The sequence below is a fragment of the Rhipicephalus sanguineus genome, chromosome 4 (assembly GCF_013339695.2).
Source record: "Rhipicephalus sanguineus isolate Rsan-2018 chromosome 4, BIME_Rsan_1.4, whole genome shotgun sequence".
In the NCBI taxonomy this organism is placed as follows: Eukaryota; Metazoa; Arthropoda; class Arachnida; order Ixodida; family Ixodidae; genus Rhipicephalus; species Rhipicephalus sanguineus.
In genome coordinates, this window is record NC_051179.1 from 129135549 (window position 1) to 129152549 (window position 17001).

At 46.9% G+C, this 17001-nt stretch overlaps 2 protein-coding genes and 1 long non-coding RNA gene across 6 annotated transcripts in view; 2 read left to right on the forward strand and 1 right to left on the reverse strand.

Annotated features, from left to right (window-relative positions):
* Window positions 1-17001, forward strand: part of LOC119390670 (gastrula zinc finger protein XlCGF8.2DB) — an 807836-nt gene that overhangs the window by 315040 nt on the left and 475795 nt on the right.
* Window positions 1-17001, reverse strand: part of LOC125758208 (uncharacterized) — a 400853-nt gene that overhangs the window by 199844 nt on the left and 184008 nt on the right. The gene's annotated exons all lie outside the window — the stretch shown is intronic.
* LOC119390683 (gastrula zinc finger protein XlCGF57.1) overlaps window positions 1-17001 on the forward strand; it is a 250221-nt gene that overhangs the window by 46705 nt on the left and 186515 nt on the right. Inside the window, exon 1 of one of the 4 annotated variants that reach the window (XM_049415106.1) lies at window positions 7853-8341. The exons of the other annotated variants lie outside the window; for them this stretch is intronic. Within the exon in view, the coding sequence (XP_049271063.1) occupies window positions 8222-8341 (120 nt within the window). The 5' untranslated portion in view covers window positions 7853-8221. Of the gene's footprint in view, window positions 1-7852; window positions 8342-17001 lie in introns of those variants that run through there. 4 annotated transcript variants of the gene reach the window in all.

Consider the following 17001-nt stretch of genomic DNA (forward strand, 5'->3'; position numbering starts at 1 on the left):
TCTTCATATTAACCACATAGTTAACAACGCTAACCGAACACTCGGATACCTACGACGTAATTTCTCTTCTGCACCCGCATCACTAAATCTGCTTCTTTACAAAACCTTAATCCGCTCTAACCTTGAGTACGCTTCTGCTGTATGGGACCCGAGTACTGCCAAGCTAATCGATTCACTTGAACTTGTTCAAAATAACTCTACCCGATTCATTCTCCACAACTACAACCGAACTGCTAGTATCTCTTCCATGAAACTAACTCTCAGTCTACCGTCACTTGCTTCACACCGTTATTTTTCTCGACTTTGCCTTTTCCACAAAATTTACTGCCATAACAGCCATCTGCGTAATGAACTAATCGCTAAACCATCCTACCACTCCGTTCGCATTGATCACTCCCACAAAGTTGAAATCATTTCCTGTCATACAGATCACTGTTATCGTAGTTTTATTCCCCGCACATCACAGGATTGCAACCGCCTTCCCGGAAGCATCGCTGCCATTGAAGACCATCAACTGTTTACAACAACATTAGCTAACACTGTATATATAGGAGCCGAAGAACTTGTATTTTCCTCACTGTTTGCTGCATTTTTTGTTTGCCTTTACTTGTTTTATTTTTACTCACTCCCCTCTGTAATGCCTTTGGCCTTGAGGGTACGATAAATGAAATGAAATGAAATGAAATAATAAAAAAAGACCGAAAGCAAATGCTTCCTCTGACTTCTAGCACTCTCTTCAAGAAAACGAAAGTATTATTATTGTAAAATGGTTGTCTATGCTCAGGAACTGTCAAACTGCAATTCGCCAAATGAATGTAGAAGGAAAAAAAAAGCACAAAGAAAAAAAAAGAAAACAAGAGGAAGTGTGCGACAAATGAATGTAGAAGAAAACAAAGCACAAAGAAAAAAAAAAGAAACAAGAAAAGAAGTCAGAAAAAAAAAGAAGAGAGAGAGAAGACAAAAAAAGATTGCGTTAAAAAAAAAGACAAAGACGAAAGAGGAAAAACGCAAAACAAAACAAAAAAGAGAAAAGAAAAGAAAAAGCAAAAAAAAAGAAGGGGAAAAAAGGGGAAGAGACTGAAGCAAAAGAAAAAGAAGAAATAAAATAAAATAAAAAAAAACAAAAAAAACCTGTGAAAATGGAAGTATATGTAAAATATATATACATGCTATGGTGTACTCACGAAAGGCCAACATCTAACTATCGATAACCATCTGTCACACTTCAAAATTCTCTTTCTCAGAATTAAAACCATGCAATTGCATCTCTGAAATTTATGAAGAAATATAATCCACACTAACAAGTCAACCCCAGAATATTTTAAGTGCCGCACCATTCTCTCCCACTCTCAACCACTAAATATCAGTAATATAATAAAAAATGAAAAACAAAAATACAAGAATAATTGCAACTTTAGATACATTCTCCGCATCTGCTACTAAGGACACGTAATGCAAATCACATTCAAACCAACTTGACACTACTGACGCTACTTGGGAGGGGGGGGGGGCAGTAATCAAAAGTTCCTTATTTTACAGAGCACTCAATCAGTAGGAGAAGTCAAAACCAACATTCAACAGCCTACTCCCACAGAAAACAAGACAAGCAAGAGACTCCAAGACAAAACTGAAGAGCTACCACTTTCAAGCGTCAGAAGCGGAAGATTAAGCTCTGTGAAACATGTTAGCAGCAAGAATACCATTGTAAACAATGAACAGTAACTTTTTTTTCTCCGGCTTGCTTGGGTTGGGCTCCCGTTCTCCTTCCCCTTCTAAATTTAACTTGGCTCTGCCCTGTTCATTTTTCTTTTCTAATTGGCATTGCCTGCTATATTCTTATGGTGCGGGCTGAGGCTTTATTTTTTTTTCATGCCTCACAATATAGAATGTCACTTCTATTCATCATACAGTCACCTCACGCAATACCAATTTTGGTGTATATCAGGCTAACCAACCGGCCGCGAGCTCATCATAAGCGCGCGGCACGTAAAGCCGGGTTCAGACTACAGTCGCATCTGTCACAAGTGTATCGCGTAACAGCTGCATCGTCCGTTTGCGTAGCTAACGACTTAGAATGTTCACATTGAGCTTTTCGGTAAGATACCTTTTTTACGATGTGCCAATCACCGCTGTGAAAGTGCGTTGCGTCCTCGATGCAATTGTTGTATCCTAGCAAGGTTCGCGCGTTTGGCCTTGGCTGGGCTGGCTGGACTAAAGGGGATACGTGACGTGCGCTCTCATTAACGCATGTCGCGTCTGCCCTCTAGTCCGGCCGAGGTGTGGCTAGAGCGGCCAGTGTGACTTCTATTAACGCCTGTTCTGCCTTCATGAAGCAACTTGGAGCATCGCTATACATGAGCGAAAAATAAATTCTAAATTGAGCGACAACCAATAAACGCTGCAAAGGTATCCTGCTAAGTTATGCCGGCGTCTTCGGCAACCAATGCGCGCATCGCGGCAAACACTATATGCTGCAGCAGGTATTTGGCTTTAAGGTTTTGCAGCTCGTGCATTGTCAACGATCGTTCAGCTGCAAAATTCTTGCAGCCGCTTGTCGCGGTACGATTTCAGACGCTGGTCGTACAGTGCGGGCCTCTGCCGCACTTCTACGAGTATTTGATCACTGCACAGCGAAGGCGCTTCCGCACGGATCCTATCTACTGGCCATGGGCACACAACGCAATGAACACTGGCAAACCAACTGCACATCAGACACTCTACTGCATGACTTTCAAGTAGGCTCGTTCACACAGCCGTCAAACGCCCCGTCACGGCACCGATTTCCGTCAGGGGAGAGGATTTCCGAGACGTTTTCTCCGGGAAAACCGGTTGACGGCGACGTAGGGCAGTGCTGCACGTTTCCGACGCGGGCACGGGGACGGAGCCCCGCCCCTAGAAAACGGACCAATCAGAAATCAGTTTACGTTTGGAGTTCCGAGTTCTAAGAAGAGCCACGCGTCTAGCATACGGCCCCCGGGTCCGTGGCCTTGGAACACTGAAGGCGCGCCTGACTGAATGGGCCATAAAACGGGGGGACAAGTGCACCAGTGTCAGTGGTTGTTTTTGTGTGTTTGTGTTTGTGGTGCAAGGAGGAGAGTCCAGTGGAGTCGGGAGAGCATCAGTCGCCAGCGAACCATTTGAGCTGCGTGGACAATTCCTATTTTGGTGCATCAGTCGGCCAACACTGCACAAAAACGTGCTGCTGTCGACGCTGCAACCGCCGTCGTCTGTTCGTACACTGCTACGTCGCGTCTGCTGTACGTTTTTTTGATGTGACGGTGACGCGACGGGTGGTTTGACGGCTGTGTGAACGAGCACTTGATTTTTTGTCATTTTATTCGGTGCAGGGTGTTACGTTTACTCCATGGGAGAAGCGCCCTTGGAGTGAAACATTGTTTCAGACCTGCCTTAATTGTGATACACCCATTAATCATGGTCTCCAAATGGCGATGTATTTTTGTTCCCGCTGAATCGGTATGGCGAAGACATTGTTTAATTCTAGTTCTTATTGCATGCCCAGCGTTGACGGAACAAACTGGGAGCCGACAGAAAATAGCAAAATTTGCAGTAGGGATTTCGTGGAAAATGCTAAGGCCAGTGAACAGCAGCACCCAGCCTGCTACCAAGGGATTTTTCCAGCCCCTTACAAGAAGGCTGGAACAGCTCGCCCATGGGAGCGTTACGAAAGGTTCGGTAACATTTATGCGTGTTTTACATGTTGTTTAGGCTTGACAGCGACGAGTATTCCATTCTTTCTATTCGTACTCGATTCTCAATTTATATCTTCAGGGCTGGTGTATCTTTTTAGCGCTTGTCATGCTCGTATGTTATTTTGGTTAGCATTACATAACAAAATATTCGTGGTAAAATCAGTTTTCTATATCTCTGCAGGTACACGGCCACTGCCGCAGCGTGCTTCCATTAGCCGGCTACGCCTGCTCCGCAGTCGCGTCAGTGATGCATCTGTTTCGAGAGAACATCAAGACAATAAAACAGAATGAAATAAAACGAGACTATTGAATAAAAATGCTTATTTACTGTCAACTTCATGGTCTGCGAGGGAGCGTTGATGGGCGGCCGGGACACACATTGACATGTCAGCACGCTTCCGTCCGAAGTTCTTTAGCATCATGTACAGTCGCGCTCAATATGACTTGCAAGAAGGGAGCGCGTGGCTTCACGAGATCAAAGATTGCGCATGGCTTCGACGTCACCTACTTTCAAAACCAAATGATATTTTCTGTAATGGGGACCATCCCCAAGCGCGAGAACGGCGTTTATTTCATGAAATAAGGGCAAGTTGAAGCCATGCGCTGTCTTTGAGCTCGTGAGGCAACGCGCTCCCGTGTTGCAAGTCATATTTAGCGACTGTACATGACATGCCATCCTACAGAAGCTTGCCTTTATCAATGATTGCTCCCCAGAAAAATTATCCAAACCTTCGATGGTCTGAAAATCAGCCAGCAGTTGCAGAGGAACGCACGCAGACGACACCGTGCTTGCGCGAGCAGCCGCGCGTGTGGTCTGAGGGAACGCTATCACCCCAGGGACGCGGAAGCGGCCGCGTTGGCGCTGAACGCCGCCGCTTGTGGAGCCGCCTAGGCATGGCGCAGTGTGCCCATAGGTCCTACGTAACGGTCTCATCAGTAGTTATCGTAGAAGTCGCGGGCCTGCCAACATTTACGCCCCAAACGTTACGTACTTTACGCTAAATACAACGACGTCTGAACAAGCTCATTACATTGAATGCGTTTACGGTCACGATCCTCACCGACGATGCATACGTTGCGCACGTATTCTGAACACGGCCTAAATCATTCCGTACATGACATGCAAGTCATGATTTCCATGTTCCCATCTGTCACTTACGTTAGTCATACAGAAATGTCTTGTAATAGCAATTTCGGTATATATCCGTTTAATTAAACGGTCGCGAGCGCCACGAGACCATGTCATGTAAATCATGTTGCACATGACATGCGTGTCATGATTTGCACGTTAGGACCAGTCACTTATGTACGTCATACACTCTTGCTACGCAATACCTGTCGTGGTATATATAAAGTTAACAATGCGGCCGTAATTAAGAGCACCAAGACAGTGACGTGTAAATCATGCGTTTCATGACATGCATGTTGGGATTTTCATGTTATGACCTTTCATTTATATTCTATATACAGCGATGTTATGCCATATCACTGTTGGTGTACATCCCATTAACGAAACGAGCACGAGAGCACAAAGTCGTAGGCGGATAGATAGATAGATAGATAGATAGATAGATAGATAGATAGATAGATAGATAGATAGATAGATAGATAGATAGATAGATAGATAGATAGATAGATAGATAGATAGATAGATAGATAGATAGATAGATAGATAGATAGATAGATGTGTTCAATGTCGCAGAAGTTTGCGAAGAAATGCTTCGCATTTAGTAAATGCCGACAGCCGAGCGCGTAAATCCGTGCGTGCGCGTGCCGGCAAGTGAAAACTGCCGCTTTTTCTTTCCTAATCAGTTATAGACGAACGGTATGCTTCATTCGGGGCTGCAAAAGCGCACGCAAAGCGTAAAACGTGCGTTAAGCCGCGTAAAATCAGCACCGCGCCGCTGCAGCTTCACCGCGCTGGACCAAATATGGCGGCGAGCCGGACGGTCGCGGTACTTTTCCCAGTTCCACTGATTATACTGCGCTTTTCTCAAAGCCGCCCCCGTTGTCGGAAATAACGTTATTCTTTCTCTTTCTCGTTCTCTGCTCGCGCCACGCGTGCGCTCTCCTAGGCGCTCGTGCGCGCCTGCTACTCTCGCGCTGTGCTGAGCGGCAGTGCGCGTGCTCTTTCTCGCGGTGCTTACGTCAACGTGCTTGCGCGCTAACCTTGTGCTGCGCTTGCTCTCGCGTTTATTACATGGAAAGCCTTATATGCCACTAAACACGAAATTTGACCGTCGGCGTCCAGCGTCGTCGGCGGCGTCGGGGACGAATGGTGCAAAAAATAATCACAATATAACGTCATGATGACGTCACAGATCGCAAAAATTTGTGACATCATGACGTCACAAGTTCTGGCGTGACGTCATGTGACGTAACGCCACATGATGTCGTTGTAGCGCCCTCCTTTGGGCGGCGAACAAAACCGGAGAGCGCGCGACCTCAAGAAAAGAAAAAAAAACAACATGGTTGATCCCTCCGTCATAGGAATTGGTATAACACGAAAGTGGAACGTGTCCTCGCAGAAATAGTTGAATGTTTATTATACATTGATATACGAGAGCTTGCGCAATGTCTATTAGTGTTTGGCAGCTATTGGGGGCGCGGACTTACGGAGTCGCCCTCTATCGGACGCGCCTCGATTGTGTGATAGGCAGGATACCACCGGCGCGCTCCCGATAGGTTTTGCTGTCGGCGCTCTACAAAAACATCTTGCGTAAGCCATCCAGGAGATTTCCTGTAAGTATATTTTCCAAACGAAAATACGTTCTTTACTGTCAATTAAATTAATAATTTTCGACGAACAGAGAGCACAAGACAGTTTACAGTCGCTGTCTCTTTGCAGAAAACGGAGCGCCCGCTTCACGTCACCGCGATGGCTATCTTATTTTATAACAAAGAAATAAACTGCATATCTACTGCTATGATACTGGCGTCATGTCGGGTTAACGACAAATGTGCTTCCACTGTTGGCTCCACTTCTATAGCAGTCTAATAAGCATTACATTTGTATTTATATGATTCAGCAAGCTCTATCCAAGCGTCGATGACGTCTTCGCTCTGTGCTGACGTTACGTCAGGCCATAAGTTACTATTTAATCGACGTTCCTTGTAAGCGCGTGATGTGCAAACACCTACTACACTTTTGAAAACACGTCGGTGCACCTCGTATCGCTTAGCTCAAAGCCAAAAAGTTCAGCATAGACAATTACTCGCCGACTGCTTCGTACGAAACCGATTCTCACAAAGCGTACGTGGGATCTCCCGAATTTGTTTTAACAGTGTAACAAGAAGAAACAGGTGTACTTAACGTGAACATGCGAAAAAAATAATTTCAGACGTGATTAATTTGGCAGTTATGCATTAGTCATATAGTTCACGGAACCAATTTGTAACCAGCAAAATAAAGCAAAAACAACAAGACTAATTCACGCTGCAAGCGTAAATTCGCGCGAAAAGTCCGTTCTATCCGACGGTAACCCTTCAGTGTTTTGAAAGACCTCTGTTATGCAAGTCAGAGATGTAAAAACACTGTTTGAATGCTCGCAACGCCCGCCCGCTCGCGACGTGCTTTCACATACGGCGGACAGAGGCGCAGAGCGAAAACATCGGCCTGCCATACCCCTGCTGCTACCTTGCGGAGAACAAGCAGCAACTCGAGAGCTTTCGTGCCACGTGCGGCGCATTGGCGAAGCGGCACCGTTTGGCCACTTCTCCTTCTACAGCCGTGTCCAGGACCAAGGCGCGAAAAGTCCGTTCTAAGTGACGGTAACTCTTCAGTGTTACTGTGGTCTTCTGTGGTGAGGGGCAATACACCGTGAAGCTGTTTTTCAAAAGTTGGAGGCGTAAAAATATGGTTTTAATGCTCGCGACGCCCGTCGACTGCGTGCTTTCAAGTACGGCGGAGCAAAGAAAGCGGCCTGCTGTACCCCTGCTGCCACCTCACGGTAGCAACTCGAGAGCTTTCGTGCAACGTGCGGCTCATTGGCGATTCGAAGCGGCACCGTGTACGTGCAGAGTACCTAATGCTGCGGCCGCTATTGGCCGCTGATTGTCACGTGGTCTACTATGCTTTTCTTGGTAATTTTGTTTCTAGAAGTCAAGATGGCAGCGCCCATAAAACGCGAATGGGTGCCGTTTGTTTACGCTACAGTTTACGCCGAGCCGCCGTTGTTAAGACGCGTCCCGGACGCTCGCACCGTCAGTTGCCCTTCGTATTCTAAGTAATCGACCGCCCCACCCTACGTTTATGGTTTACGCTTCGAAGAACTGCTAGTGGACGGCGAACCTTGTCTCATCATGCCGGCCTCATGTGCAGCGTACGGCTGAACGTGCATCGGTGGCCGAGACGATGTACCGTTTCACAACTTCCGACGTGAGAAAAAACAAGCTGCTCAGTGGATCGCTGCTGTGAAGGAAGTAATTTCAAGCCGTCGAGAACCACTGTACTCTGCTCGAAACATCTTCGTGACACTGACTGCCGTCAGAGTTTATCGCTAAGTCATGTAATGGAAACACCGGTGAAATCTGCTCGACTAAGGTCATGCGTGGTACCGTCGTTATTCGTTTATGAACGGAACGAATCGCAGGCTCCGAGAGCAGCATTCTTGAAGAGGCCAAAACATGAGGTAAGATGTCGAATGTTGGAGCTTACTAAGTTGCATGTATAAGAATGCTCATGCGACCATTCCACATTGTGAAAATCGATGACCAGAGAAGCTGTATAACACACGCCACGGTGGTGACGAGGAATTTCGATGAAATGTACAGAAACTGACTTTAAATGCGAAGCATTTCTTAGCAAACCAAAGGCACTGTGACCAATTTCTATCTATCTATCTATCTATCTATCTATCTATCTATCTATCTATCTATCTATCTATCTATCTATCTATCTATCTATCTATCTATCTATCTATCTATCTATCTATCTATCTATCTATCTATCTATCTGTCACTCTGTCTGTCTGTCTGTCTGTCTGTCTGTCTGTCTGTCTGTCTGTCTGTCTGTCTGTCTGTCTGTCTGTCTGTCTGTCTGTCTGTCTGTCGATCCATCTATCTATCTAGCCGCCTACGTCTGGGCGCTTTAGTGGTCGACTCTTCAACATGGTATGTACCAAAATTGGCATAGGAAGACATGAGCGTATGAAGAACACGATTCACAGGTCGCGATATTCAAATATGCTATTAAAGGGTAGAAGACGAGGACGAGGTGGACTGGCTCGCGAGTGGCTGCGTGAACTGGTTTACATTCCATAACGCGACGTTGGCGTTTGTCTCAGCGGCGCGGTTTGAAAAGTTTGCCACGTCAGATACCTTTGCAAAATCACCTTTGGCAACATCTGAGTTTCCCCACCTTAAGTATCCATGGAAAAATCGTTGGTGCTGCCCTAGAAGGGCAGAAATATAAATTACCAGGATACGATGCCGAGTTCCCCCACTGAACTTTTACCTACACAGGTCAGGTCTGGTACGGTCACCCTTATGCCTCCACTGCAACGAGAGTGAATCTCTGCATCATTTCTTTTTAACATGCAGATTGTTCACAAATCAAAGAAAACGATTGCTAGATCAAACTAATTTATCCCTTCGTGTTCTTCCATGGGCAACGAAATGGGCTGCACAGGAACGTTGCGAAATTTAGGGCGAAGTCCTAGGCGCCCGTTCGTCCCTCGTGTGTGGTCTAGAGTGGTAACTCTTTGACCTCCACCGGTGGGAGATTGTCGTGTGACATAAAATTCGAGTGCGCGTTAACTAAGCCATTTCGTTCCATTCCCCTTGAGCCATGGCATGTTCCTAGGAAACGTTAGTAGAAGTAGAAGTGTGTTAGCTACAGCCGACTTCTCTGTTCTCATTGCATAGCAGCCAACCTCAGTGTCCCTGTGGATTTCGTGCGTGATTAACTAAATTTTGTCAAACGCGTGTGAGAAAAAACCAACAAAGACGCAATAAAGACGAAAGACGCCAGATTTTTTCTTAAGTGTAGTAGTAGGTGTATTGCATCCCGCCGACGTGCAGGTGACCGACGGCGCGAGGACCTCGTACGAGTTAAATCACCTAAAAGCCATACACTCTAAAACTTTCGTCTAAATGTAAAGAATTATTCACGAAAACGCAGGCCCCTTGAGCATCGTAATGACCAACGTGCACCGGAGCACTTGCAGATCGCGTTCCGTTGGCTTCGTTGGGCCTACCGTCCTCGCGTCGTGGATCTGTTCCTCTGCCTTGCTTTTCGCACAGGGCGGCGGGGAATGCTGTCCTTGGCGCTCTTTCGCTCGGAGCGGACTTTTCTGATTTCACGGTCACAATGAATAAGGACACGTAACCAACATAAATAAAGTTTGATGTTAATATATACACAGTGTTCACACTCTTATATTTGTACTGCCATTCACGAAGAGTTCACACAGTGATTCCTCCGTAGTTCGCCCACTCATCATCATCACCCGTGATATGCTGTGATTTTTTACGGCAAACAAAAGATAAATGTTAGTTTATTGCAATTCACTGTTTCATTCTGCCCTATTTTTTTTTAAATCTGGATGTACGTACTTATTTTAAGCCCCTTGTAAACTTCGGATGTAAGCATTTATTCTAAATAGGTACCACCCGTCTGGCCGTCCCCGCGGTGGGTTGCGCCAATTAGCTGAGGATCAACCAACCAACCACCCAACATTACCCTTATATAATGTCAGTGTGGCCAGTACCCCCGTGGGTATGAGCCAGTCTCCTTTAGGCGACAAACAAACAAGCTTGTCGCTCTGGGCTTTACCTCTGCCTTCATTCCCTATCCTGTAAATAAACGAGTTCCGTCGTCACAGTTGTGGAAGGTGTGGGGTAAGCCAGCTACTGCGAAGTGAGACCGGAGGGCAACCGTTCGCTAACGGCGGATCCGCAACAGTACGAGCTTCGCCGCAGCCGGCGACAAGCGGGTTTGGCTCCACTACCTCAAGCAATGAGCTCGGACGGAGACATCCAGCAGCCGTCCGCAAGGGCGTCACCTTACCACTACAGGGAGCCGCGCAACTTCACAGGGAAACCCGGCGGTGATGTGGAGGAATGGCTCAGCCACTAACTATCATCAACGGGTGAGCCGAGCAAATGGCTGGAATTCCGCTAGCCAGTTGTCTCACGTGGGGCTGTTTCTCGATTTCACTGCGTTGGTGTGGTTCGAGAATCACGAGGACACTTTGACAACTTGGGAACGATTCGTGGAGGAAATTAAGACGTGCTTTGGAGACCCAGCGACGCAGAAGAAACGAGCAGAGCAAATGTCGCAGAGAGATCAAGTCTCTGGTGAGACCTGCAGAACGCAGAATAGTTTCCTTTAAAAAAATACACGCCCATCCAGTCCTCCCGCCTTTACATATCGATGACAACCACAGCACTTACATCCACTGATAATTCATGCTGTACACACCTCACCACGCTCACATTCGTATGCTCTAACTGTTCCTCTCGCGCACAGTACTAACGATCAACCATTCTCTCCCAATGACATTCGTCATGCTGTCTCACTCGGCAACCCGCGTGCGGCTCCCGGCTCGGATTACCTAACGACTTCATTTGTTAAGACACTATTCGAGGGCCACTCTAACTTCTTTTCCTCTCTTTTCAACGCTGCTTTAAACCAGGGCTACTTGCCCCATTGTTGGAAAGTGGGCAGAATCATGTTCCTCGCTAAGCCAGGCAGGCCCCCTTCTCTTCCAGCCTCTGTCAGGTTCATAGTCATGAACTCCCTGTTCGGGTAAATACCTGAACGTTTGCTTACTTCACGTCTTTACTACTTCCTCCACTCCAACGGTTTCATCCACACCAGTCAATTTGACTTCACGCATTCCAAAAGTCCGCAATCTCCAGCAATATTGGCACTATTAAAGCGCACTAAAACTCTTAACTGTCCTAATATCACTTGATTTCACAGATGCGTTTGATAGCGTCTGGCGCGCCGCTATATTACATTAAAAAAAAAACACAACTGCCCGAACAACCTTCTCCGCTTACTTCTTATCTGAAAAGCAGTGGCGTACCAACTCGTTCGCGAGTTGGTACGCCACTGCCTTCTCACTTTTTTTTCACTCACTTTTTTCACTTTTTCGCGTTCTCACTTTTTTTTTTTTCGCGTACCCTCACTCCTCTAAGATTGTATAAAGCTGAGCACCAACAAACTGTACCCTCATTCCTGATGAAGGCCAGACTCTGGCTGAAACGTCGAAATAAACAACGTTGTGACTTCTCACGGAGGATCTACTTGACTATATATATATATATATATATATATATATATATATATATATATATATATATATATATATATATATATATATATATATATATATATATATATATATATATATATATATATATATATATTAACAGCACTAACAATGGGCCAGATCACGGTTGTTCACATGGGAGGAATAAAGATTTCGGTCTTTTATTCTAGGTTTACCTACACATACGGTACATTTTATTTATATTCCTTGGTATTACTTGCCAAAACCACGATATGATTACGAGGCACGCCGTAGTGCCACCGGATTAATTTCGACCACCTTGAGTTCTCTACTGTGCACCTAAAGATAAGTATATAGACGGGTGTTCTTGCATTTCGCCCCCATCAAATTGCGGCCGCCGTGGCCGCGGGAATCGCACCCGCGTCCTAGGACTTAACAGCGAAACAGAATAACCGCTGATCTACCACCGCAGGCAAAGCAACATTTCGATGCATGTACACATCGGATTTTCCGTCCGATCGCCCGCCACAAAGCGCACGGCATCATTAATAATCATCATCAACAACTAATATCCTCTAGCGGGCCAGGGTCGGGTCTGCTCATGAATAAGCGCGCCCTGGATTAGTTTAGTAATGAACGCCCGGGCCCGGGCTTGGAACGACGGGCCCGGGCCGGGCTCGGGCTGGGTACGGTCAAGTACGCCCGGGCCCGTGTCGGGCCCGTGCTTGGAACCACGGGCCGGGGCCGGGCTCGGGCTGGGTTCGGTCATGTACGCCCGGGCCCGGGCCGGGCCCGCACTTGGAACCACGGGTCCGGGCTGGGCTCGGGCTTCATAAATCGGGCCCGGGCCGGGCCCGGGCCGTGCAGTGCTCTATTTCACACTGACCAAATACAATATCCTTACGACAAGTGGCAGCGTCACCCCAGCAAGCTACATGCTTTTCCATTTACGAAACTCACGGCCCATGCTGCCCACCTTAAGTCCTTATAACGAGCCATTTATATTTTCACGGATGGCGCCCATACGGCTCATGGTTCTGGGGCAGGCTTTGTCGGTCTTGACCATTTAGGATCCATCAAGAAAGTCGCAAAGTTCGCAGTAACTGGTGCTATGTCGTCATATTCTACGGAAATTTCTGCATTCCTGCAGGCGGTCAAGTACATATACACCCTACATATCCGGTGCGATATTAACATATACTCAGACTGTTTTTCGCTGCTCCACGCCCTTGCTGCTCTCAAACTCACTGACTCTAGGGTAGTCCAAATAAAAGATTACCTCAATGACCTCCGTTCACGGAACTACCACGTCAATCTGTACCATGTACCCGCCCACAGTGGCGTTTATGGCCACGACTTAGCTGACCTTGCTGCTTCTTCGGCCATATTACAACAGGGTTTTCCAAAATAGTGAAAGCTTCTATTCCCTCTATTCCGCCAAAGCTTCGTCACTTGCATATTTTACAATGGTACTCATTGGCAACAGATCGGCGCTTGCACAGAATTGTTCAAATGGATTGCAAGCGTCTTCAGTATCCCAAAATACTTCCCCCCGAATAAGCAACTAACGCAGTTGTTAACTGGCCACGGCCACTTTCAGGTCTATCTCTTTCGCTTCAACATCACTAGAACCAATTTTTGCCAGTGTGGCATAATGCGTGCCAGTCTAGATCATTACCTTAATGCTCGTCCTATAACGCGCACCTTGGTCACGAACATCATCAGTCGCACCTCCCGTGACATTCCTTCCGCGGAATAAGCCGGACAAGCCTTCTCCAACTAGTCTCCATCATTAAAACATTATCTATACAACACCCTGATGGGTTTTAACATCGTGTACCATTACATTTTCGGCACGCGCGCACTTTACCCTACGCATCATCCTACTGCATATTACTGACTCGCACGCTGATTGCCACCTATGGTGAGGACCTCCTCACGTGTGTGTCTTTTACATGCATGGTTTTCACATCGTACCCACGCTCACTTTCTTTTACTTTCCTTTCTTTTCTCGCCTCTTCTCTACTCTTTTTCTTATTCCGCCACACATACATTACTATCACTACTTATCTCTTCGACAACTTCTGGGCCTAACCTCCTCTTTCTGTCTGTTTTACTTCATTCTGACCATCATATTAACCTGGCTTAGTATGCAGCATCATAACCTTCCAGTGGACCCTGGCACCTGCGTTCCTGTATCTGGCTGGTATCCTTTTTAACTGCCACCTCTTCCTGCACCCGGCTCTCTTCAAGTTTCTCCTACTGCCTCATCTCGCCTACTAGAACCTTCCTGTGGACCCTGCAACCGGCTTTCCTGCACCCGGCTGGCCTCCCGCATCACTGCCACCGCTTATTCTACCCGCATCTCTCCGCGCTTCTCCGGCTGCATCATCTAGCCTACCAGATGTCGTCATCTGTCCAGCTTCTTTAATCCAATAAACGAGAAACGATCGGCGCCACTGCCGAGGCATCAAGTTCATAGCTCATCTAACACTACCTCATCCAGATTTTATTTATTGGAAGCACTTTCCCTCTTTCAATCTTCCCCCCTGTTCGGTAAATGGCTAGTTTGTTCTCTGCTCTTTTCGGCGCGTTGCTTGCAGGCTTCCGTTTTTTCTTTTCTCAATTGGCTTATTCACCAAACTACTTTTGGGTGTTTCGCCCCTCCTTTCTTTTATTTTTACAATTGACTTTAAACCCTGTGTACCTTCGGGTGGTACGAAATCCCCCGCTTTTTTTTTCTTTCTTCTTAACCTGAGGATATAACTCAGACTAGGTATCAGTGAAAGAGGCCGTGACCGCTCCTATTCCAGAGCATTTGTAGGAGCTAATCCCAGATTTACCTTCGCTGGCACACATCACTTGCAGATGCGAGCTTCTCTCGTGCCTGAAACAACGTCAGTGAAGGAACACAAAGAACCCATAGCACCCAGTGCCGTTCTCTCCGACCCATTGATGCCTTTTGTCTGCTTCGAGAGCAGTTGTTTACCGAGTGTGCGCCGGATCACCTTGCGCCGAGTGATACACATATTGTAGCAGGAGCCGCGTTGGCACCAGACACCCATCGAGAGTACGCCAGGACACGCCTGTCTTCTCGGTCGGGGTGGAAAAGGAGTCAGAAAACGGAAACCCAAGAACAAGAAGCGTCAGATGGTCAGAGGAGTGATGCTAAAAGGAAATGACCCGCAGCACCTGATTGCAGACCAGCAAAGCATCGACAAATTGGAGTACAATGTGTTGAACACGCAGGCGTTCAGCGAGAAAATTCCCCGGGAGGAGTGCAAGAAAGTTTCCCCGTCACTAATCCCACTTCCTGTTGACAGAATATCTACGAGGAAGAAACCTGCGCTGGACTCCTCAGCCGCGGCATCCGAAGAGCGAACCACCTAGACCGCTTCCAGAGCCGTTGGGCGTCGATGAAAAAGAGGAGAGTGAGCGCCCGGTTGGTAACATGGAAAATATGGCTGAAGAAAAAAATATCCTGACTGTCTTCCCCATTTTGACAATGATGCGGATGTAACCGTAAAGGAGCACTGAGAACCTTGCCACCCGCGGTGCCTCGTCGGATGCTGTTCCGGCCTCCTCCACCGGGCATGCCTCGACCGCCGTTACCTCTGCAACAAAGCCAGAGCCGGCCGCCAGATGCATGATTTACAGCTCACATGATGTCGCAGTGGTGCCGAGACCGACCACCAAGACGCAGCCAGTGTTGGCCACCAGAGACAGTTCTGGTAGATCCCCAAACCATGTTGCAACCACCGGATGTAGCCAGCACCGCCCACCAGAGACATTGCCGGCACCGGCAGCTCCCCCCGCTCGCAGTCGCCGTCGAGTTTGATGACGAAGAGCGACACGGAGGTTTAGGCGCACGGGCAGCTAGCGCGAAGAAGCAGATAATAAAAACGCTGGCCCAGGAACGGCTGCGGTTTTTGTGTCTCGCTCATCACAATACCGACATTTGACGTCACGTGATTCCCATGCAGATTGTCATCTAAATATACAGTTGGCGCGGAGTGCCGCGCTATCACAGAGAGGAATATTATTTTCTTTTATTCATATTTCGTTAATTCTTGCAATCATCTTATGTGACGAGGTATGGGCAGTGTTCTTCTTCAGTCGGCGTAGAAGTGCTTATGCACTTAAAAGCAACATGAGGAATGGCTATACAGAAAGGCGAAGGTATTCTTACAATTATTTGCAGAACTGCAGAGGCCGATTTGCAGTATTCATGTTTCAGTTAATGTAGAACTGGTTACATTGTCGGAAAAACATACGACGAGGTGATTATACAAAAGTATGATTGGTATCACTAGATTTTTTAACATATGTCTGAAATGTATGTATTTTAATAATTGCCATAAGCTTCTGTTTTGGTGTGTATGCGTTAGTAACTCATCATTTTATGCACTATTTCAGATTCTTGAACAGTTGTTCTGTGGAGACGGAACCATCGGGCACACGCCAAGACCAAGTCATTGTAGCGAAACAGATCATGTAAGAAGGCTTTCATTTATTTTCTCGGCAATAATTCTTGCATGTGCCTTTACAACAACTCGAGCCAATTTATTTCAGGATGACTTTGCAGCAGAACCAGGGTATCAGGCAGCACCCAGTCTGGCTTGTGAGTCGGGACAAGTTCTAGAAACATCACCACAGTCACCGTGTGAGCTGGGCCATGGCACAAATCGATCTGTTCAAGTGCGACTATTAACCCGTCACAAAGCATCACAAGCAACTGAAAAGAAAGTTCTTTCAACGATTGCTACGCAAACAGAACCACACGCAGCTTCTCCAGGTATGTCTCCGCATTTGCCGTAAGATAAAAAAAAAGTCAGTTTTGCTGCAAGGGCGCCATAGCAATAAATCGGTTGCAGCTAACCCCTTTAGGATCCGACCTGCGTCGCTCTACAAAACGCTGACGTAATGAGTACGGCCGCTCCAGCGAGTGAACCAACTTTCATGCTGTCATTTCAATCCAAAGTAAATGGTGAGAGTGCAGCAAGTACAAAGCGCGTGCCGGTTCATGATGATGATAGTTTTCTATCATCATC